Source organism: Pan paniscus, chromosome 4 (assembly GCF_029289425.2).
Source record: "Pan paniscus chromosome 4, NHGRI_mPanPan1-v2.0_pri, whole genome shotgun sequence".
Lineage (NCBI taxonomy): Eukaryota > Metazoa > Chordata > Mammalia > Primates > Hominidae > Pan > Pan paniscus.
In genome coordinates, this window is record NC_073253.2 from 133,269,027 (window position 1) to 133,294,690 (window position 25,664).

At 38.2% G+C, this 25,664-nt stretch overlaps 1 protein-coding gene across 21 annotated transcripts in view; it reads right to left on the reverse strand.

Moving 5' to 3' along the window:
- Window positions 1-25,664, reverse strand: part of FAM13B (family with sequence similarity 13 member B) — a 172,424-nt gene that overhangs the window by 48,694 nt on the left and 98,066 nt on the right. For all 21 annotated transcript variants that reach the window (XM_063604235.1, XM_063604236.1, XM_034960556.2 and 18 more), the window contains 5 exons: window positions 24,806-24,983; window positions 24,045-24,186; window positions 20,025-20,185; window positions 1,593-1,634; window positions 777-932 (listed from right to left, as the gene is read on the reverse strand). In XM_063604235.1, coding sequence (XP_063460305.1) covers window positions 777-932; window positions 1,593-1,634; window positions 20,025-20,185; window positions 24,045-24,186; window positions 24,806-24,983 — 679 coding nt within the window. The remainder of the gene's footprint in view (window positions 1-776; window positions 933-1,592; window positions 1,635-20,024; window positions 20,186-24,044; window positions 24,187-24,805; window positions 24,984-25,664) is intronic.

Consider the following 25,664-nt stretch of genomic DNA (forward strand, 5'->3'; position numbering starts at 1 on the left):
GTTTTGTTTGTTTTCAGATTTTGGAATATTTGCCAGTTAGCAACTGGCTCATAAATTATTTTAAAAGCCATTCATTTGCTTATGAAAATTTTCAGAGAGCATGACAAACAAGGTCCCTCACAACATCCCAAGGAGAGGTGCCAGACTGGCATCCCTAATCTGAAAATCCAAAATCTAAAATGCTCAAATGAGCATTTCTTCTGAGTATCATGTCAGTGCTCAAAGTTTTGGATTTGGGAGCACTTCAGATTTTGGATTTTTGGATTAGGGATGCTCAACCTGTATTAAGAGTTAATCTAACAAAAACATAAGCAGGGGAGAGGCTGGTGGCAAGGGATAACTATTTAAATAGCAAAGGATGATTCTGCCCACCATTTCACTCAATGATTATATGCACTATAGTGATATCAATCTGCTGCCCCTGTAACTGTCTGTCTAGATCACTCTGTTGCAGAGTCTAATTTTTTAAAGTTATTTTTCATACAACATAATTCCTAAAGGTAAGCTTGTTACTTCATTCGATGTTTAGGGGAAAAAAAACAACAAAAAACAAACAAACCTGTATTGGACTTAATAAAACATATATTATGAAAAAAGTGATGAGATATCCAGTGTTAAGTATGGATGTATATACAAGTATATATACAAAGTCACTTTTCACAAACAACTTTCAGAAATCTCCAAGAAAGATGAGATCCTGTTATTTAAGTAGCAATATAGTTTTAAGATAAAACAATTTTATAACATTTAATAAACAACAGTAAAATGTTTCTTACTGGTTATTAGATCCTTCCCCATCACAATGAATACTTTCTGCTTCATTATTACACACCACACTTTGCTGTTGTAAATTCTTAAGATCATGATCTATGCTGTTCTGAAGATCAAAAAGGTGCTGTTCCACAGCTGCTCTAATTGTTCTTTCTAAAATACTACAAAACAACACGTTTTAGTAAGAAGCAGTCACTCTAACTGGATATCTGGTGACACAGACATAAATGCTAAAACCTATGACCAGTAAAACTATTATGGTACTTAAATGGGTAAACCAAAGTGTAAAAAGAAATACATAAAAGGAATACATGATACTGGCTTAAGTTTTAAAAGTAAAATTTACCCAAACAGACAATCATATACAAATCAACCATAATGTCACTATTATTACTGGGATGGGAAGGATCAGTTGTCCCTATAATTCACTCCTCACTACACAGAAAACCACTAAATAAGGCTTTTCAAAGCTATACTTATAAAGCAAAATAACCTACTAACAGCAAAATGAAAGAAACCATGAGTACTGCTCACACTTCTTATGTAAAGTCTACTTTTTTAAAACTTATATTCTATGAACATTTTTCAATTATTTCAGAGGATTCAAAAAAACCATCTGAAGAAAGCTCATCTTTATTTTGTATAGTAATGCAATGGGTTTTTTCTTCATTTGTTCCTATCACAGTACATAAAAAACTAGTTTACTGCCTGTGTACAGTCTTTCCTCTAAAGTGAGCACAACAAGTACATTATTTTCATTTCTACAGCTTAGTAGTATTTTAAAATCTTAAAAATTTGTCTTCTATAAATATACTACTTACTCTGTAGAGGCTGGTAGGATGCTGATGGGAGATATATGGGTGCTGCAATCAAAGAAAGAAATTAGCTATAAAAATGTTCAATACTCAATAACTACAAAATGTGCTGAAATCTGCCACATTTGCACTACCTTGACACAACCAGGAGAGCACATACTAAGTGTTGTATTCTTGTTTACATATCAAGTTGGAAATATTTTCTGAATCTGGTTGGTAAAGCTTTCAAATATTAACCAAAGAAAATAAATTTGGAAAAGCGTATCACTAACAAGACCAAAAATTTTAAAGTTAGAATTCATTATGAGCTAGGACCATTACATGCATTTATCTCTCATTTAATAACTTTCAATACCCAAGGAGTTACAATTATTTCCCCCTTCCCACAAAAGTGAAGCTCAAAGATGTTAATTAACTTGGCCAAATGCATATGGCCATGGGTTGGGTACCCCAAAGCCCCTGCTATTAACAAAGATGCTCTACTGCCTTCTACAACAAAAAAAAGTGACTAAAAACAAAAACACACACCACAGCATGAGCACCTCTCACAGATGATGAATCTAATTTTCTAAAGAAACTATTTTTCACACAAAAAGACCCCCAAATATATATACTTGTGGGGGTGAGAGTGGGACAACTACTTTCTCTGGTGCTCAGGTGGAGAAAAACTGATCTATTTCCAAAGCTGGAGGGAAAATTAATTGTACTGGATTTAGGTGAACAGTAGTATTAGCCGTTCATGAATACAGGTAATTTTTAAAAAATCATTTATCAGATAAAAGATAAGGTATGTTTAAATGGCACTGTGTGCCTAAGCACATCATCACAGCCAACACTTAGCCATAGGGAGGAATGACCCTGCCTTCTTGACCTGAACACCACATCTGCAGCTACCTTGTCATTTTTTAAACGTAAATTAGTTTTATGAAGATCCTCCAAAATGTGGCAATACAATCTCTAACCAAAATGCAGAACAAACGCTATGAAGTTAGTATTGTCAGGATCCACTGCAGGAAACCAAATGAGTATCATTTACCATTCATTCACTCAGCAATCTTCATGTCTCTCAGTAGCGAAGTGAACAAATGCTTTATCAAACAACAGTAAGCCCTCTTGGTCTGACACACATAACCCCTCCTACATATAAAAACATTTTTTGTTAACTGCCAGTATCATGCTAGTTTCCAATGAATGGATTATTTATGGTTCTAAAGGCCTTCATGCTGATCGTCTCCAGGGAAGTGTTTACCAATATTCATACTTAAAGATTTTTCTGACTAGGTGTAGTGGTTCATGCCTGTAATCCCAGCACTTTGGGAGACCGAAGCTGGAGGTTCACTTGAAACCAGGAATTCAAGACCAGCCTGGGCAACATAGCGAGATCCCATCTCTACAAAAAAAATAAAAATCAGCCAGGCATGATGATGGTGCATGCCTGTAGTCCTAGCTACTTAGCAGGCTGAGGCAGGAAGATCGCTTGAGCCCAGGGAGGTTGCAGTGAGCTGTGGTCGTGCCACTGCACTCCTGCCTGGGTGACAGAAAGACACCCTGTCTCAAAAAAAAGAAAGAAAAATAAAACAACTAAAGTTTTTTGGAACTTCATTTCTGAAATCCAAAAAAGCTGGGGGGAAAAAACCCCAAAACATGGTACAAAGAAGAGTGTAGCCATCATCAGTTTATTTCTAGTGGTTTCCTGTGCGCTAAAAGTTAAATATTTATTGATTTCTGTAGAAAAAAAACAAAAAGTAAAAAGATAAATGAGGCTTTCCCTGAAGAGTCTTAACATGAACTAGGATATTAAATCATTTTCTGATATTTTGCTCTAATACACTATTGCTTACATATTTACATTTCAGTGATCAGCTGCTATTAAATTACAAAAGTTAAATCTTTATGTGGTGCGATCTGTTTTATTTTCCTTGATAATATTTGCAATCTCTACTAAACTTAGATAATTCCTTGCCTATCGAGAAATATTCATTTTATTTTTAATATCTAATTATAATCCACTGACAATGTGGCACACTGAATGGTGTGGGGAAAAATCTATAAATTGAACACTCTTAGCCATTTAATTTGTGATCTCTGGTAAGCTTTTGCTTTATCTTATACCAAATTCTGAAGAAGCTCTCTAATTCTCAACTACTTACTTCATCAGTCTGTTACTAAAGCTTTATATAATGTTTTAATTCTTGGTAGGGCTTATATCCTCTCTGTTCTTTCTCAGATTTGCCCTTGTTAGTCATCTGCTCATTTTCCCAGAGGAATTTTCTCACCCTTTTTTGTCAGATTAGATTATCAATAAAATGTTAGTAGGTAAATGGATACAAGATATTTCATAAAGAATTAAATAACCAAAAAGAAAAATAATCAACCTAACTAGATATACAAGTTTAAAATAAGGAGCCAGGTGCCAGTGGCTCATGCCTCAACTCCCAGCTACTCAGGAGGCTGAGTCAGGAGGATCACTTGAGCCCAGGAGTTTGAGGCCACCCTGGGCAACACAGCGAGACCCCCATCTCAAAAAAAATAAACAAATAAGGATTAAAATAAAATTTATATATATTTCTGCTGATGTCAATATAGTATATTGACAAAGGCTATGAAACTGGCATGCATGTTGCTAGTGGGAAGGTTAATGAGTAAAAATTTCTTATGGAAATCTATTTAGTAATGCATTTCAAAGAGCTCTAAAAATGTGCACACACTTTGACTCAGAAAGTCTGAGACTCTATCAAAAAGGGCTTATCAAATCTACCACAATTTATCCTAGATACAAAAGGGGAGGATGGATTTTATACCATAAAGTATTCTCTGTAGCATTTTTCCAATATTATAAAAATTCTCAAAAATACAGAAAAGTGAAAATAAACTGTATAAGAACACCTATAGCCCCAACATTTAGAGTCTATAATTAACATTTTACTATATTTGCAGAATTATTTTTAAGAAAGAAATATCAGCAAATGAATATATAAAATGGACCAGGATACATACAATGGACTGTTGTGAAATCATTGGTGCTCATTAAGATTAGAAAATAATATCAGAAATTGTTTTTATATGTGCAAGCATAAACATGTGCAACTATGTACCAAAATGGCTTCATTTAATAATGTGTTTTTATAACTATAAACAAAGGCAAATATACTAAGCCAGAATTTGGGAGCTCTCTTACAGCATCTCTAGAGCAGGGATGTCATCCATGGACCACTTGTATCAGAATCTCCTGAAGTGACAGTGTTATTTTGTTGGAGATCTATACTTTATCCCAAACCTCAAATACCATAAAGTCAAAGTAAATAAAATAGTATGGCACCCACACAAAAAAATAGGCAGACAGAAAAGAAAAACAACCATCATATGCACTTCATTTAGAACAAAAGGTTGTGTACAGAAAGCAGGGAAATGGCAGTGTTTTAAAAAATGAATGAGATACAATTTGGTATCCATATGGGAAAAGTTTACTTGGCCCCGACCTCACACATGAGAGATAAAATCAATTCTGGGTAGATTGTAGATCTAAACATGAAAGGTAAAATAATAAAGCTGTAAGAAGATAATGTGGAAATGTTTACTTAGGAAAAGATTTCTTAAACATGACACAAAAAGCATTAACCACAGGAGGAAAAGAGTGATAAATTTGATTAAAATTAGCAACTTTTTTTTGAGACAGGGTCTCACTTTGTCACCCAGGCTAGAGTGCAGTGGCACAAACAAAGCTCACTACAGCCTCCACGTCCGTCTCAAGGGATTCTCCTGCCTCAGACCGCCAAATAAGTGGGACTACAGGCACATGCCCAGCTAACTTTTGTAATTTTTGTAGAGGCAGGGTTTCATCATATTGCCCAGGCTGGTCTCAAACTCCAGAGCTCAAGTGATCCTCCCACCTCAGCTTCCCCAAGTGCTAGGATTACAGGTGTGAGCCATCGTGCTCAGCCAGGAACCATTTTTTATATAATAAAAAATAATAAAATTTTTAAAACCTATTTTTAATATAAATTTTTAAAGTCTCCTGACAAAGAATTGAAAAAAAAAAGAAAAAAAAAGGCCAGGTGCGGTGGCTCATGCCTGTAATCTCAGCACTTTGGGAGGCTAAGGCGGGCAGATCACCTGAGGTCGGGAGTTAGAGGCCAGCCTGACCAACATGGAGAAACCCCGTCTCTACTAAAAATACAAAAATTAGCCACGCATGGTGACGCATGCCTGTAATCCCAGCTACTCGGGAGGCTGAGGCAGGGGAATCACTTGAACCCGGGAGGAAGAGGTTGTGGTGAGTCGAGATCATGCCATTGCACTCTAGCCTGGGCAACGAGAGCGAAATTCTGCCTCAAAAAATAAAAAATAAACCTCCAATGAACCACTAAAGTTCACAAAAGTAGGAATCAGCCAAAACACATATGAAAAGGGGGAGGGCTCTTATTAAAGTGACAATGAAATACTGTTATATGCTCACAAGATTAGTTAATGCCAAGTGTTGGCAAGGATGTGAAACAACTGTCACACACTGTTAGTAGGGATGTAAACTGGAATAAGTACGTTGAATAATTAGGGAATACTTACTAAAACTGAAGACAGGTGTTAATGTCTTCATCTGCATGCACATGTACACTAGAAGATGTGTATAAGAACGTATATAATACTACTATTAATAATAGTCACAAAGTAAAAAAATTGAATTGTCCACCAACAGCAAAATGGATAATTGTGGTGTAATCATACAAGAGGATACTTTACAACAATGATATGAGCCACAGTGACATGCAGCAGCATGGATAAATCTCAAACTTACACAGTGAAAAAAATCACCGTTCAGTGAAAGAAACCAGATCAAGAATTTACATATAATCTGATTTCATTTTCATAAAGCTCTAAAACATACAAGGAAGTGATTGCTATAATGTCCACATAGTAATCACCTTAGTAGGGAGGGAGAGGATCAGGATTTTGAGAGCCACTGGGGTGCTGTCAGTTTATTCACAGATGTGTGTGGTTACAAGGATATTTGCTTCTAACTTGTTTTGCTATACATTTACTTTATGCCCATTTCTGTAGTATGATTTACTTTCCAATACAAAATGAGGCCAGCCACGGCAGCTCATGCCTGTAATCCCAGCACTTCAGGAGGCCAGGGCAGAGGATAACTTGAGGCCAGGAGTTTGAGGCCAGCCTGGGCAACATAGCAAAACCCCATCTATTTTTTTAATTAAAAAATTAAGTTTTTAATAAAGCAAAGAGGCTGGGCATGGTGGCTCATGCCTATAATCCAGCACTTTGGGAGGCTGAGGTGGGCAGATCACTTGAGGTCAAGAGTTCGAGAGCAGCCGGGCCTACAAGGTGAAACCCCGTATCTACTAAAAAAAATACAAAAAAATTAGCTAGGCATGGTGGTGTGCGCCTGTAGTTCCAGTTACTCGGGAGGCTGAGGCAGGAGAATCGCTTGAACCCAGGAGGCGGAGGTCGCAGTGAGCTGAGATCCCACCACTGCACTCCAGCCTGGGTGACAGAGCAAGACTCCGTCTCAAAATAAATAAATAAATAGAATAAAATAAAACAAGGAAAAAAGCTTTTTAAAAAGGTAGATTCCAAGTTCCCACTCCAAATCTCTAAAGTAGGGCCCAAGAGTCTACATTTTTAACAAATGCCAATGATGATTCTTATCCATGGTAGGAAGTTTGAGAAACACTGGCCTAGGTCTATATCTAGCCTCCAAAAAGAATAAAGTTTAATAAAATTTCCAGTTATTCAAAGGAGACAAAAAGAGGCAAAAGTTCCAGTGGTCTTACATTGAATAGATCACAAGGTAGTTGATCTTTTTTGCTTCCTAACCCTTTTAATTGCTACTGAAAACTACGAGTATATATAAAAGTAGTGATCAGCAAGCTCGATTATTACTGCAAGAGTAAAGATTCTTTAGCCCTGAAGAATATGCTGGGACAATCAAATAAACAGCTCCTTTTAATAAGGAGCCTCCCACCAGCCATAGTAAACAAATCAAATAAATAGATTTTCTACTTTGTCAGGTTGTCACCCACAAGGCTACATACAAAATGAATTGTACAACTTTGTTCTCTGAGCTTCTGAAGGACAAAAAGGACTGACTTAGCTTTCAGATTTCACAGATTTTAATTATTCTTTATTTTCATACTTTAGTCAAATCCTGTGGGTAAAAAGCCCTGATATATCAGCCAGGGCTCACACACACCAATAGAAATAAAAAAGATATATCAATATAGTTATGCATCTGCAGCTAAAATATATAGATATCACAGGGATGTGAGAGCTAAAATAAAGACACAAGAAAAATAACTGCTGAGAAATTTCAGGTCAAGTTACATAGGTACTATAGGCAGATGCCATAAAGACCACATAAAAATGCTAATTGTATTCATTCAACCCCTAGACAAGGAAGCTTTGACTAGGAAGACAAACAATAAATCACAGGGGACATATATATTTTAAAGTCATCAGTCAAGCACAACATTGAAGACTATAGTCATTCCCTGACATTTTATCCCTTCTGCTATTAACTCTATTTTCAAATCTGCCTATGATGACATAATCATCTTGAGAACATAAGATCAATCTTGCAACCACCTACTCCAGTCACTAATATTTTGTATCCAAATAAAATAAGAAACTACTATTATTTTAATTTCCCAATTGTAAATATTTAATGCTACAAACAATATTTCAATAAAAGTATTGCAGTTCAGCCTCAACTGACTCTGGTAAAGATCACTTTACCTGTGCAACACAGCCTTGGAAACCATTCTGAATACCCTGGCACCTTCCAACAAAAACATCAGGTAAAGACTTCATTGAAAGCACAGTAAAGGAAGGTGATAGGCTTATAAAAACTGCTGAGCAATTATTAGTGCTGAGTCCTACACACAGTAGAGCTGTGCTACACTCTGCAGTTTAAACGGAAAAAGACTGCAACATGAGGTCACTACTGACAAGGAGGTACCCAATCAAGAGTCTACAATTTTTTTCCTCATTACTTTGCAACTTTTCAGGAGGTGGACAAAGAGGAACAAACTTTTTAATCTAGCTAGACTTCTCTCAAAACTATATAAGCCTAATCCAATATAAGTGGAGAAACCAATCTGTTTTCATTAATCAAACTACTATATCCAGGGACATAAATTATAAATATGAAATTACTAAAATATGCAAAATAGTGCTATTGTTCAATTATCCAATTTGAGAAAAGCATTTATGGTTAACGTTTCAAGTCTAAAAATTGGATAGCTTCCAGATGAGTCATGCTAGAACTATACCAAAATTACCATTTAAAAAACTAAGGTTTTGAAAAATGAACATATAAAACAAAACAAAAATAATAACCTCATGCTCCTTTAAAACCAAAAGCAAAAATCCTTTCCTTACTTTCCCCATCAACTTAGGAGTACTTTATACCTATGACAAGAGTATATCAAAAGATTTCTCACTGTTACAAAGTTAGTCAATAAGTTATATATAACAAGTCTTTAAAATATCAAAGGCATCATTTACAGGAGACGGAAAAGAGGGAGAGAACCTGTCAATATTTATCATGTGCTAGTACTTAAAACATTTTTTTTAACTCTAATAAAATTTCCTCATGACCCAGAGCATAAATTCTACTTGTTACTGCCCAACATTTCTGGTACTTCCACCAAAGTATGACTTCCTTTTTACACTCAAGTGGAACCTGGATACTGAAAATGTGAACTGATAAAATCTGTCAACTGAAATATTTTGCAAACTGTATGACTCAATGATGAAAGAAGAGAAAAAAGATACTACTACAGTTCGCATACCCCTCTAGTCAACTGAAGGCATATTTTCTCAGTAGGGGATCCACAGAATGAAGTGGAAACCAGTTTTTTGTTTTTTTGAGACAGAGTCTTGCACTCTCACCCAGGCTGGAGTGCAATGGCACAATTTTGGCTCACTGCAAGCTCTGCCTCCCAGGTTCATGCCATTCTCCTGCCTCAGCCTCCCGAACAGCTGGGACTACAGGCGCCGGCCACCACGCCCGGCTAATTTTTTTTTTGTATTTTTAGTAGAGACGGGGTTTCACCACGTTAGCCAGGATGGTCTCGATCTCCTGACCTTGTGATCTGCCCATCTCAGCCTCCCAAAGTGCTGGGATTACAGGCGTGAGCCACGGCGCCCGGCCAGAAACCAGTCTTAAAACCCTAAACCCATGGCTCTTCCTAAATCACTTACACCTTCTTTCCTGCACCTTATCTAAAATTGAACCATCAGAAACCAATGAACTCACAAGAATGAAGCCCTAACATCAGCAACCGACAAAGAGAGTTTCAATTTTTCATCTTTCTTTTTTTTTTTTGGAGATGGAGTCTCACCCTGTCACCCAGACTGGAGTGCAATGTGCAATCTCAGCTCACTGAAACCTCCACCTTCCGCGTTCAAGTGATTCTCCTGCCTCACCCTCCCGAGTAGCTGGGATTACAGGCGCTCACCAACATGCTCAGCTAATTTTTTGTATCTTTAGTACAGACGGGGTTTCACTATGTTGGCCAGGCTGGTCTCGAACTCCTGATGACCTCGTGATCCACCCTCCTTGGCCTCCCAAAGTGCTGGATTACTGGCATGAGCCACTGCGCCCAGCCCAATTTTTCATCTTTCTAAATTGAGTTTTAGGAAGGCATCAGAAGCACAACTTTAAATGAACTTTAAAACATGAAGTAATTTTTTTTGGCTTGTGGTTTCTTAAGCATGAGCATAAATTAAAAATTACCTAAACCTCAAGCCAAAATAAACTTTCCCAATACAACACAGGAAAAAGATTACAAAGCACAGGGAAGAAAAGGTAAAAGCTCTTTTAGAACTCTCCTTTCTCTCTTCACATTTTTTAAAGGTAAAAATTCCCCTAAAATTTGTACATTTAAATATAAAGCTAAATGAGGCCGGATGCCGTGGCTCACACTCGTAATCCCAGCACTTTGGGAGGCTGAGGCAGGTGGATCACGAGGCCAGGAGTTCATGGCCAGCCTGCCCAACATGGTGAAACCCTGTCTCTACTAAAATTACAAAAAATTAGCTGGGCGTGGTGGCAGGCACCTGTAATCCCAGCTACTTGGGAGGCTGAGGCAGGAGAATCACTTGAACCCGGGAGGCGGAGGTTGCGGTGAGCTGAGATCGTGCCATTGCACTCCAGCCTAGACAACAAGAGCGAAACTCCATCTCAAAAAAAATATATATATATAATATATATAAAGCTAAATGATAAACATGTGGATATAAAACAACAATTTAGAAACAATCTTGAGATTTCCATGGACTTCATGGATAAGAACCTCAGGATCAATCAAACAAAACTACTGCTTTTTCATGCACCCTAGGCTGCTCACACCCCAAACTCCACCATTTTTTCCACTCTGAAGACAGCTTAAATCTTAACAAAACACAGCTAATGACAACTGCAGAAATAACAGATACATGAACAGACCAATCAATACAACTCACAAGCAAACATTTAAACCACTGGTTCTCAAAAAGAGGTCTATAAACCTGAGAGTCTTCAAAACCGTCTCTATGAAAGAGTTAGAAGTACCTTCATACTGTATGCCTTTTTCACTGTGCTGACATTTGGATGTTTTCAAATTTCTTAAATTGGGAGGCCATCAGGCTGAGATGGCTCCAGTGCCTTGGCTTCCTACATAAGTGAACTGAAACCCAATGTCAACAGTAAGATGACTAATCAAAACCCGCCAACTAACCTCTAACTAGGAACTTTCCACTGTATCATATCCAAATAAGGCAAATGCCTACCCAATCAAGTTATTTCTTTACTTCTGCTTTCAGCCTATAAAAGCCCCAATGCTCAGGCTGCTAAAGTGGAGCACTCTGAACCTCCTCTGGTTTTGACTGCTGCCTGATTCATGAATCCTTTAATGCTCAAATAAACTTAAAATTGTTGTTTAAAGTTTTCAACAATGATGATGCAAAATCAATGGTAGAAAAAGCTGCTTGGGGTCTTAGCATAAGTCCAGACAAGTAATACTGTGGCCACTGCATTCTTCCTCACCAGCCACTTGAAACTTTTTAAAAAGGGGCCAGTCCGTGACAGAGAAGCAGAAAACAATGATTAATTTCATCTTACTCCTTGAGTACATTTCTTTTTTAATATTCAGTGTAAATGGGAAGTACTCATAAAGCACTTCTGCAGCATAACTTACCTTGTTGAGAGCTAAACTAATCACTTTTATTACGAAATACCATTTTTACTTGAAAGATAGACTAACATCTAAACCATGGTTATTAGGACTTGAACACTGGCAGACATTTTCTCAGAAATCACTAAGACTCTAACTTTAAGAAAAACTGACAATATAAAATTTGAATTTTCAAGCAAAAATCAAAATTCTGGAAAACCTGTATCCTCCTCCATAAGCTCAAAAACACCTGAATACTTAAAGATGCTTCTGATGCAATCAACAGTGATATTAAAGAATGTGAACTTTAACAAATGTGCCAACTATCTGGAAGATTACAGAACTCAGTGAAGCAATCTTTTCCAAATGACCAATATACCATATCCCATCCCCATCATGGTCCTCTTCCCTGGGTCACAGGGGCAGCCCCATCCTTTGAACGGTGGAGGTAGCCACCCCTAGGGCTCACACACTCTGTGCTCTGGTAGAGATGGTGCTGCCTGTTATCACACCAGAGCCATACCTAAAGTGGCAGAAGAGTATGGTGCCAGGCATAATGGAATCTTGCCAAGGTCCCCAAGGTCCCCCATCATTGGTGGCCCCTCCTTTGCATTTAGGGCCTCCTCGCAGGCCCTTGCACTCAAGGCCTGTAATTGATTTCTCAATTGCCTTCAGGGTCTTTTTTTTTTTTTGTCTTTTTTTTTTTTTTTTTTTTTTGAGACAGGGTCCCACTTAGTTGCCCAGGCTGGAGTGCAGTGGCACAATCATGGCTCACTGTAGCCTGGACCTCCCATGCTCAAGCAATCCTCCCACCTCAGCCTCTTGAGTCACTGGGACCACAGAACATGACACTATGCCCAGCTCATTTTAAAAAATTTTCTGGCCAGGCGCAGTGGCTCATGCCTGTAACCCCAGCACTTTGGGAGGCTGAAGTGGGCAGATCATGAGGTCAGGAGTTCAAGACCAGCCTGGCCAACATGGTGAAACCCCATCTCTACTAAAAATACAAAAATTAGCCAGGTGTGGTGGCGCGCACCTGTAGTCCCAGCTACTCAGGAGGCTGAGGCAGAAGAATCGCTTGAACCCAGGAGGCGGAGGCTGCAGTGAGCCGAGATCACACCACTGCACTCCAGCCTGGGTGAGTGCAAGACCTTCCAGCCTCTATCCATTACCCAGTTCCAAAGCAACTTCCATATTTTAGGTATTTGTTACAGCAACACCCACTCCTCAGCACCAATTTTCTTAGTCCATTCACGTTACTATAACAAAATGCCATACACTAGGAAACAACAGAAATGTATTTCTCACAGTTCTAGAGGCTGAGAAGTCCGAGATCAAGGCAGCAGCAGATTCAGTGTCTGATGAGGGCCCATTGATAGACTTTTCACTGTGTTACCACTGAGTGAAAGGGGTAAGGAGTCTTCTCTCAGGCTTTTTATAAGGGTTCCAGTCTAACTCATGAGGACCCCACCCCCATGGCCTAATAACCTCCCAAAGGCCCCACTTCCTAATACCAAAACTTCCAGATCATAGCAGCAACAGATTAAATGCAGAAGAAAATGTAAGAATCCTTCACAATAGAAATTCAAGAGGTTTGCAAAAATGTAAAACATTGCTACTAAAAAAGTTTAGGGAATTAGAAAACACAATTACTTTTCATTTAAAAAAAATTACACTAATATGTGATAGGTTTATTGTTACTTTAAAACACTAAATAAGGCCCAGTAATCCCAGCACTTTAAGGAGACTAAGGCTGGAGAATCACTTTCGCCCGGGAGCTTGAGACTGGCCTGGACAACGTAACGAGACCTTGTATTTACAACAAATATAAAATATTAGTCAGGCATGGTGTTGCATGCCTATAGTCCTAGCTATTCATCAAGCTGAGGTGGGAGGATTGCTTGAGCCTGAAAGGTCAAGGCTGTAGTGAGTCATGATCATGCCACTGCACTCCAGCCTGGGTGACACAGCAAGACCCTGTCTCAAAAAAATAAAAAATTAACTATATAATTTTTTCTCAGTTTTAATTCCTAATATAAACACCAATAGATATAACAAACTGAAACAAAAGTTCTTTAGGGTGCCCAATAATTTTTAAGTGTGTAAGGGGATTGTATAACCAAAATATCTGAGAAGCACTAACTTAAAACTAATAAAGGAGAAAGACTTTATTAATAAAAATCCACGAGGTCATAAATAGTTACATTTTAGCTACAAACAGAAGCACCCAGGCCGGGAGAGGTGGCTTATGCCTATAATCAATCCCAACACTTTGGGAGGCCGAAGTAGGCAGATCACTTGAAGCCAGGAGTTCGAGACCAGCCTGGCCAACATGGTGAAACCCCATCTCTATTAAGATTACAAAAATTAGTCAGGTGTGGTGGTGCACATCTGTGGACCCAGCTACTTGGGTGGCTGAGGCGCAATAATCCCTTAACTCTGAAAGCAGAGGTTGCAGTGAGCCAAGATTGTGCCACTGCCCTCCAGCCTGGGCGACAGAGCAAGACACTGTCTCAAAAAAAAAAAAAAAAAAAAGCATCTTTCCAAACTACAACTTGGCAAAGAAATACTCCCTGTAGTTAAATATTCTCAGTTTTTATTTCTAATATGGTAAATACCAACAAGTATAGTCCACATTAACATAAGCTCATTGGAGTCCTCAATAACTTTTTATAAGGGTACTAATGATTGTGACCAAAAGTTTGAGAATTGCTAACTTAAATCATCCCCCAAGTGTTTATTTCTCTTAGGATTCCAACATACTTTCCTAGGCTACTTCTGAAGAGAAATACAAAGCAGGCTACCTAATATTTCCAATAAATGTTTGCAAATTACTTCATAGGAATACTCAAAAAGATGACATGTTAATTACGAAAAGTTCAATCTCCAGTTTCAAATTCATTAAGAGCTCCCTATATACTAGGCCCTATGCATTCTAGGGAAATTTCTCCCTGACTTTCCTTTCATCCAAGGTAGATAATCAAACAATATATTTTATATTTCTTCTGTCTCAGAACACTGACACATTTGCTATATATGTAATTTTAATCATATTAAATTGAACATTCAAGAAAATTCCATCTTCCTTCTAAAGCTCCATTTATTCAACAAGTAATACTTTACTGAGTGCCTATTCTGTAGCAGGCACTATCCTAAGTGTTATAAATACATAAGTAAACATAATCCTGCTGTCTCATGGTTTACTTTCTAGTGCTGGAAGATAGACAATAACAATAATAAATGTATGTTAGATGGTTATAACAGTTATGAACAAAATAGAACAGGGTAAGGGAGATCAAGAATGGAGGATGAGGAGGTTATCACTGATATAGTGACATTTGAGCAAAGAATTGAACATACTGAGAGAACCATGCAGCTATCTAGTGGCACATCTATCCATATAGAAGAACAGTCCAGTGCAAAGGCTCAAGTAGAACATGACTGGTGAATTAAAGAATTTTGTTATGGCCAAAGGAGAATGACCAAAGAGAGAGCAGGCAAGAGATAAAGGAAAAACGGGTACAGCAGTTAGAGGTGGGATGGGGCAGACTATGTATGCAGAACCTTACAGGCCATTTAAGAATTTTGGCTCCTTCAATAGAGAGACATTAAAGGGATTTAACCAAAGGAATGAAACGCTCTTACCTCTCTGAAGAGTTCAGAGAAAAATAATACAATAAATGATCTTAGTTTTTAAAACAACAGACATGTTATACTAATGAAATCAGCTAGACTCAGCAAAGTACTTTTATAATTTTTAAGAAACAAGAATAAAAAGCTTAAGTGGATTGCTGGGGATTAGAAATAATATACTTCAATGGAAGTTGGGTGCAGTGGCTCACACCTGTTATCCCAACACTTTGAAAGGCCGAGACAGGTGGATCACTAGAGATCAGGAGTTCAAGAGACCAGCCTGGCCAATGTGGTGAAACCTTGTCTCTACTAAAAATACAAAAATTAGCCAGGCATGGTGGTGGGCGCCTGTAATCCCAGCTACTCAGGAGACTGAGGCAGTAGAATTGAGGACCCAGGAGGCAGAGGTTGCAGTAAGCCGAGATCACGCTACTGCACTCCAGCCCAGCCTGGGCAACAGAGTGAAACTCCATGTGAAAACAAACAAAAAACAAACAGATATCCTTGTTTAGCAGAGAGACATGCAAAAATAAATATCTCTAAAAATATATTTAAAAACCCTAATCATTCTTTCTGAAAGGCTGATCAAACAAATCTGTTCCCTCTATTTTTTTTTTTTTTTTTTTTGAGACAGAATCTCACTTTGTCACCCAGGCTGGAGTGCAGGGGCAACATCTCGGCTCACTGCAAGCTCTGCCTCCCGGGTTCACGCCATTCTCCTGCCTCAGCCTCCCAAGTAGCTGGGAATACAGGTGCCCGCCACCACGCCCAGCTAATTTTTTTTTTTTTTTGTATTTTTAGTAGAGACAGGGTTTCACCATGTTAGCCAGGATGGTCTCGATCTCCTGACCTCGTGATCTGCCTGCCTCAGCCTCCCAAAGTGCTGGGATTACAGGTGTGAGCCACCGCGCCAGGCCTGTTCCCTCTAACTAGCTGTGTGCTTCATTCCACTTCAATTTTTCATTTGCTTATCTCTCATTAAGCACTTATGAAATGGCATGCATTTTTATTTACTTTTAATTTCATAGAGGACACACCTATAAACAACTTCAATCTTTAGCCTCTATCTCAAGCAGTAATAACATCCGTAAAAATAAGTTGCCAAATGAATGTAAAAATAGGTAATTAATAAAAATTTTTTAATATGAGCATCTTTAATAACAAATAGAATATAAATTGACCACAGTCTAGAAGGTACTACACACTGTGGATATTTTTACTTTCAAGAGAAGAGTTAAATTATTAACATTTTCATAAATAAATAAATGTCAACTAAAAAAAGAGCAGGTACCTCTACTCTGATGACATGTAAAGGGTTTTATTAACCTGAAAAGTACTATAATGAAGCAATAGATACCACCAAAAAAGTAGTCATGGGTACTTTTTAATCTTTATACACTTTATCAGCCAAAACTAAAATAAAAAGGAAATGTATAGATATTAACTGAAACACATAAATATTACTAAATCTAGAAGACCACAATGGTAGACATATCTGTTTCTGTTGCCTAATATCCCTACCCCAACATTTTGGTAATAGCCCTGTTTTCCCATGGGAAACTAGCTCCTCCCTCCATCCCGCACCGTCCTCAGAGACACATAAATCACAATGACCAGTTCCATGCTGGCCATGGGAATAGAGACACCTAACTAAATTTAGGGCAGACCCTCTCCCGACCACCCCACAGCTATGTGCTCCAAAGCAGAATAACAGACAGACGGAGGCAGTCAGAACTCTCACAGCAATAGCCACGTGCTGAAGAGATTATGCCTCTGTGTTTCTAAATTTCACAGAGCTGCCCATGTTCTTATCTTTGCATTTCGATTTGACTGTAGCCCAGAATCCTTCTTATTAATAAACTGCTTTTTCTATACTTTAACCAGAATCTGTTCCTAGGAGCTGCAATTAAAGAATCCTAACAACTGGCCAGGCGTGGTAGCTCACACCTGTAATCCCAGCACTTTGGGAGGCTGAGGTGGGCAGATCACCTGAAGTCAGGAGTTTGAGACCAGCCTGGCCAACATGGTGAAATCCCGTCTCTACTAAAAATACAAAAATTAGCCAGCCACGGTGGTGTGGGCCTGTAATCCCAGCTAATCGGGAGGCTGAGGCCAGAGAATCGCTTGAACTCCGGAGGTGGAGGATGCAGTGAGCCGAGATCACACCACTGCACTCCAGCCTGGGCAACAGAATGCAACTCCATCTCAAAAAAAAAACAAAACTGACAACCACTAAATCTCCAATGAATCCTTCTAAAATGACTGTGTTGGAGCAAAGGAGGATCCTCTACAAAACCAGACAGATGATCAAAGAGAAGCTATTAGTAATATGTATTTGAAACCATACTTAGCCTTGCTGGTAATTACATAAATAAAAATACTTAATGAATTCACTTGTCTAAATCAGCACTGTCCAAAAGAAATTCTGCAATGATAGAAATGTTCTATATCTGCACTGCCCAACATGATAGTCACTTGCCACACGTGTGGCTACTGAGCACTTGAAATGTAGGTGGCACAAATATGGAAGGAATTTTAAAATTTTATTTAATTTCAGTTCGTTTAAGTTTACATTTAAATACACACAAGTGGCCGGGCACAGTGGCTCACACCTGTAAGCCCAAGAGCTCAAGGCCACCTTGGGTGACATGCCGAAACCCCATCTCTACAAAACATACAAAACCTAGCTGGGCATGGTAGCAAGCACCTGTGGTCCCAGCTACACAGGAGGCTGAGGCAGGACTGCTTGAGCCCAAAAGGTAGAGGCTATACATGAGCTGTGATTGTGCCACTGCACTCCAGACTGGATGACAGAGCGAGAGACCCTGTCATTAAATAATAATAAATACACAGAAGGAGCTAATGGCCACCTTATTGGAGAGCAGAGCTCTAAATTAACAAAATTAGAGGCCGGGTGCAGTGGCTCACTCCTGCAATCCCAGCACTCTGGGAGGCCAAGGCAAGCGGATCACTTGAGGCCAGGAGTTTGAGACCAGCCTGGGCAACATGGTGAAACTCCATCTCTCCTAAAATACAAAAGTTAGCTGGGCATGGTGATGCGTGCCTATAGTCTCAGCTACTTGGGAAGCTAAGGCATGAGAATCACTTGAACCCGGGAGACAGAGGTTGCAGTGAGCCGAGATTGTGCCATTGCACTCCTGCCTGGGTGACAGGGTGAGACTCTGGTCTCAAAAAATAGTAATAAATTAATTAATTAACAAAATTTAAAACACCCATTTAAATCTATTGCTGTAAGGTCCTCAAGAAAATACTGTTAATGACAGTGTAAACTGGGTCACGTCCTTTAAGCAGTCTGGAAATATTTATCAAAAGCCAGAGAAAGGTTCACTCTTCAATTCCAGTAAATGTATCCAAATAATTTAGAAGGAGGAAAAAAGGGCCAAACAACAAAGGTATTTTTTTTTTTTTAGTAGCAGTACAGTACTGACAAGCTAACTGAAACAACTCAAAATATCAAGAAAAAAGAATGTTAGAATACAGTTAAATATCTGAACATATAGATAATATTTTAATATATAATTAAACTACAGTTAAGAGACCATCAAAAAATAAATTAGAAGGTCATGTAAACACACATAAAAGCAAAAACAGAATGTTAAATCGGGCAACAGAGAGAATAAACATGTTAATATAACAGAATTATGATCCTGTTTGAAGAAACCATAGATAATATAAAGATCCAGAGGCCTACAGAGAAATGTAATAATTGTGTTTAGCAGCATTTAAAATTACTTCATAATTTTCCTAAATGGCAATAGATAGCTCTTCCCTTAGATATTACCAGTTACTTTTAAATGACATTTTGCTTTCTGACTCAAATTATTATTTCCTCTTCTTTTTAACCACCATTCCACTGAACACAAATTAAATGAAAAATATCTAGTGGACTAAATATATAGCTGGATCCTCCTAAGTAGAAAGGGTTAGTAAACCATGGAGCTTTACGGAGAACGAGCATAGAATTTAGCAGACCTAAAGATACACATGGGGAGTATGACAATGTAAACTGGGTTACATCCTTTAAGTAGTCTGGAAATATTTATCAAAAGCCACAGAAAGGTTCACTCTTTCTCTTGAGTTCTCTAAAGCTTCCTAAATAGTGTGCCCAGTGGTCCCAGCTATGTGCTGGAATAGGGTCTTCAGCCTACCACATTTATCGAATTTACCCAGCATGCCATGTAAATATTATCATTTTGTACATGAAAAGAATTGGAAAGCACTATCTTAATGGATCAGAGTTCCATCCTTACAGCCTAGTTACAACTAATTGTAGCCTGGAAACGGGATATACAAGTCAATTCAGTCACTGTATCCTTCTCTAACGATGCTACTTCCAGAGGTTCTGAAATTTTATCCAGCCCAATTAATAAGCTAATACAAAACAAACTTTAACAAGAAATATTTGTAAGAAGTTATTTTTTGAAAAAAGGTATTAACACTAATAACTGAAAATTCCTTAGCAAGACTGCATCTTTAAATTTTACTTCTTGCTCTTTTTCACACACAAATGCCAAACTTTCACATATAGTTACAGTTTGGGTTTCTGAATGCTGGAGTGAGTCTACACTTAGAATGAAATACTCAAAAGCTAAAGTTCATTCAACTGAGCTATTACCTTGTTGTTGCCGTAACACTATTTGATTCCAGGATGTTTTCAGTCATCCTTAATTGTACCACCTCTGGCATGTCATTTGATTTTTCTGCACCCTCTTCTGGAAGTTCTTCAATATGTTCCAGCTTTTCATCTTCCTCTTCTTCCTCAGAAAGTTCATTAACCTATATAAATAAAAAGAAATTCAGAATTAAAATGTAATGAAACCGTTAACACATCTAAGACATACTATTCTATGAAAATTTTAAACACAACTCATTTTTATTTCCTCATTTCCTAGGACCAATCTCTCTTATGGAGTAAGTAACTGTCAACTTTTTCATATCAAAATAAAATTGCAACCAGACAAATGTAACATTTTGAAGCAGGATTAGTGTATCACTAGTTGCAAATTAGTATATTAGTATATTGCAAAATTAGTATATCTAGGAATATAAGTAAGCCTGTAAGGTATAGTTTACATTAAGAAAACTTAATTTTCTAACTAGTTTCGTAAATGTAACACTTACAACAGACTTTTAATTGATCTGATTTTCCAGGTGCCTTAAACAAGTCATTTTAATATAGTAAGTGTGAAAAAAGAAGGGCAAAAAAAATGTTGCCTTAAGATGTTAGCTACATTTTAGAAAATGTCAGCTAACTTCTAAGTGATTCAGATTGAATTATTCATGAAGAGATGGAATCCTATAACAAGGAAGAACTCATATTTTGACCAGTAAGCACAAGTCAAGGTTATAATTATCTTGCTAGCAGGAGCTCTAAAATGTCCTCCATTATGAAACTGGCTACGTAGGTAATCACTCTAATAAAAAGATACTGAAATATTAGAGAAGGAAAACCAGCAAAATATTTTCAAATGAGTTTTTAAGTTATCCCAAAGAAGAAACTATCTATAGAATTGCTTAATATAAACTAATACTAGTCATTAAAGACTCTGAGCAATGCAAGTATGCTTTTTCTCCATGCTAGAAAAATGCAATAGAAATATCTAGAATAAATGTGTTTACTACTACATGTAACAGTGGTGTTTTTCCTGATGGACAAATACAGTTACTAGAATACTATCAGAAAGTAAAACTGCAACCAAAAGAAAGGTAATTACACTGTGATATTCTATCACACTCCTAATCAACAAGTACAGAGTGCCTATTTTAAAGTATAATACAGGTTGGGTATGGTCGGTGGCTCACACCTATAATCCCAGCACTTTTGAGAGGCTGAGGGGGTTGGAACCCTTGAACCCAGGAGTTCCAGACCAGCCTGGGCAACGTGGTGAAACCTTGTCTCTACAAAAAAATACAAAAATTAGCCAGGCATGGTGGCATGTGCTTGTAGTCCCAGCTACTTGAGAGACTGAGGTAGGAGAATCACTTGGGCCCAGGAGGTCGGGGCTGCAGAGAGACGCGATTGTGACACTGCACTCTAACTTGGGTGACAGAGTAAGATTTGGTTTCGAAATTAAATAAAGTATAATACAGTAGTTAAAAGCTAGGCCTCAGAGGCAGAAATACCTATATTCACACATCCCTACTTGTCCCTAACTTTCTCTGGCAACTTATTTAACTTGTCCAAGTCTTAAGTATAAAATGGAGATGCTATACTAACTACCTCACAGAGCTGGTTGAAAGGATTAATATACGTAACCTCTTCAGCAATGTCTATACATAATAAGCAATAATGCCTATCATTATAACTGAAATTGTTGTCATTTCTTTAATAGCATAGATCCTAGTTTCTACATGTAACATCACTTTTTATATAAATGAAGAGAGTATCCACCATCCAAACTACCTAAAGCAGGAGGTCTCAACCACAGGTCTATCAAGCTCACTAGTCAGATGGGCCACTAAAAAGTCATTATTAACAATAGTTAGGCCAGGCGCGGTGGCCCATGCCTTTAATCCCAGAACTTTGGGAGGCCAAGGTGGGTGGATCACTCGAGGGCAGAAGATCGAGACCAGCCTGGCCAACATGGCAAAATCCAACCTATACTAAAAATACAAAAATTAGCCGGATGTGGTGGCATGTGCCCGTAATCCCAGCTACTTGGAAGGCTGAGACAGAATTGCCTGAACCCAGGAGGCAGAGGTTGCAGTGAGCCAAGATCGCACCACTGCACTCCAGCCTGGGCAACACAGCAAGACTTTGTCTCAAAAACAAAAACAAAAATAAAAACAAAACAGTTAGTGAACCATTAAGTTCACATGTAAAGTACATGCAGCAGATTCTGTATAATTCGTTGTGTTTATAAATGTCTTTCCTAGTCTATCCCACATCATGTATAATGCTAATGAAAAGGACTGAAAAATCACTGGCCTAAGTGATTAACTGAGAGGTAAGATTTCAATACAAAGGTGAAAATCTCAAATGATAGATCAGGTTTTAAAGTAGATCTAATGGGAAATTATCCTCTTTCCCCATCTATGTATTTTATTAACTAGTGAAAGTTGAGAGGATGTACTTAATATCCATCTGGTAATCTAAGCAAGGAAACACTGGCCAAAAAAAAAAAAAAAAAGTTTTCAGAAGTATAAAAGGGGACCAGGTGCAGTGGCTCATGCTTGTAACCCCAGCACTTTGGGAGGTAGAGGTGGGTGGATCACCCGAGGCCTGGAGTTCGAGACGAGTCTGGCCAACATGGCGAAAGCCTGTCTCTACTAAAAATACAAAAATTAGCCAGGCATGGTGGCGAGCGCCTGTCATCCCAGCTACTCGAGAGGCTGGGGCAGGAGAATTGCTTGAACCTGGGAGACAGGGGTTGCAGTGAGCCAAGATCACACCATTGCACTCCAGCCTGGGCGACAGAGCGAGACTGTCTCAAAAAAAAAAAAAAAAAAAAAAAAAGGGTTGGGGCAGGGGTGGGAATTATTGTGGTTGATTAATAAAAGCCTGGGCACAACAGCAAAATATCAAAAAAAAGTTTTAAAGAAGGCTTTTAAAACTGAGAATAAAAACTTATTCAGTTCACACCTTTTTGGTACAGAGATACTATTATTTCAACATTTTTGTTTGTTTGTTTTTAAGATGGAGTCTTGCTCTGTCGGTCAGGCTGAAGTGCAGTGCTACGATCTTGGCTCACTGCAACCTCCGCCTCCCAGGTTCAAGCAATTCTCCTGCCTCAGCCTCTCGAGTAGCTGGGATTACAGGCACATGCCCCTATGCCTGGCTAATTTTTATATTTTTAGTACAGACAGTGTTTCACCATGTTGGCCGGGCTGGTCTCAAACCCCTGACCTCAGCTGATCCACCCACCTCAGCCTCCCACAGTGCTGGGATTACAGGCATGAGCCACCACGCCTGGCCTATTTTAACATGTTATATCACACTTTTTAAAATCATTTTGTGGGGCCAGGTGTGGTGGCTAACACCTGTAACACCAACACTTTGGAAGGCCAAGGCAGGAGGACTGCTTGAGGCCAAGAGTTCAAGACCAACCTGGGCAACATAAGAAGACCCTGTCTCTATAAATAATAAAACAATTTTTTAAAAGATTATAATGTAACCTCAGAAAGAGATTTTAATATTCTAGAGTCACCAGAATTTAAAAATTACCTGCCACTTAAACTATTAATATCCAGATGCTTCCCATTAGTGACAATTATACTATTGTGTTGATTTGCTCTATTACTGAAGAAAAACTTCAAATTTTTAAAAATGTGTACTGAATCTTTCCCTCTACTTTAAATTTCTCACCCCTTGCCTATATTCCTCTATGCTAGCAGTTTCTCTGCAAAAAACCAAAACACTGCATTATCCTTACAAAATAAACAATAGGAAAAGAAACAAAAAATCTCTACCATATACTCTAATTTTAATGCCTTTTCCTTATTAATCAAATTATGGAGGACAGGATGTTGTTCAGGAAAAAAATCATGAATGTGCCACCTACTGATTACATATAATAACCAAGATAATTACTTCCAGGTCAGATTTAAATTCCACTTATGTCTGTGGCAAGTCTTTAAGAGCATATTATTCTTAAAAAAAAAAAAAAAATTATCCCTCCAAATAGAATATTCTCACCTGTTCAGTAATTGAACTCAAATCATTAGATGAAAAATCTTCCTCTTCATTCTCAAAAAACTCATAGTAGTTTTCCAGAAGTCCAGCCATTATCCTGCTCACTATTTCTTGCTCTTTCATATCTTCCACATCTGTGTAAATGCTAAGAATAGAAGTCCAAATTGAATTGAGAGTTCTTAAATCAATCACAGGTAAAGGTAGAAGACAACCAATGAGATACTTTATGAACATGGGCAATTTATGTTACCATTCTGTGCTTCCATTCTCCCATCTGTAAAACCTACCTAATTTGTACCCTGTTCACAAAAATGCTGTAAGAATTAATCATATCTACTATAAAAAATAATTGTTCATCAAGCAACCTGCGATCCTTGGGAGACAATATAATGATTCCATTTCATATATCTAAGTTTTCTTTTTTTTTTTTATGAGATGGAGTCTCGCTCTGTCACCCAGGCTGGAGTGCATTGGCGCGATCTCGGCTCACTGCAAGCTCCGCCTCCCCGGGTTCACGCCATTCTCCTGTCTCAGCCTCCCGAGCAGCTGGGACTTACAGGCACCCGCCACCATGCCCAGCTAATTTTTTTATTTTTAGTAGAGATGGGGTTTCGCCGTGTTAGCCAGGATGGTCTCCATCTTCTGACCTTGTGATCCGCCCACATCAGCCTCCCAAAGTGCTGGGATTACAGGCATGAGCCACCGTGCCCGGCCTCACATATCTAATTTTTAAAAATTAAACAAAAATTTTTTAAACAACTTACTGGAAGACATCTGGACCAAAGACAGCAGCCAAAGAATTTGCAGACCAAATTTCTTCATGATGTGATGCTACATTGGCTAAAAATCTACACAGAAACTTTAACAAACTATAATTAACAGGTGGAAGCTGTTGCAAGAGGAACCTCAACTTTCTTCCAAATTCATCTTCATTATTATAATCTATAAAACAATAATAACAGGTTTTTTTCAATAAAGGAAAAAGCAAAGCTCTGATATTTTGCCAGGTTCACATTACTCCACCCACATCACCTTTTTAATACAACAATTCAAAACCTCTTCACTTCCTCTACTGGGGCCAAATGCCTTAGGGCTTTGTATTTCACTTATGAAATGGAGAAGAGGTGGAGAAGAGGAGCTGGAAAAAAGGAACTCAATCCCTTAATTGCTGGAGGATGTTTTCCTCATCTATTACTCATTGGCCCCAATTCTCTTTTTTTTTTTTTTTAATTCTCATCCTACTGTCTCCAGCATGACTGTACCTGTGTTTCCACACTAGTGCCAACTATAAGAAGTCAAAATGCACTGGCCATGCCAGACAATACAAACCACTAGTGAGCAAAGCAGAGATGCAATTTGAGGGGCTAATAGTATCAGTGATACCTTTCAGCTTAGATGAAAGTAAAAAGAAGGAAAGAAAAAGGTAACAGTGTGATTTTCTTCTCCTGGCTTCCTAAAATAAACAATTAACTTCAGCAATATCAGTAGAACTAAATTAAAAGGTCTTTCATTTCTCGTCTGTTTTTCTCCTCTAAATTTATGTTGGTTTCTGCTTATCAAGTAAACTTTATCACACAAGTTAGGCCTTGTATTTATCGTTGTCAATGAGTTTTCATTAACAGA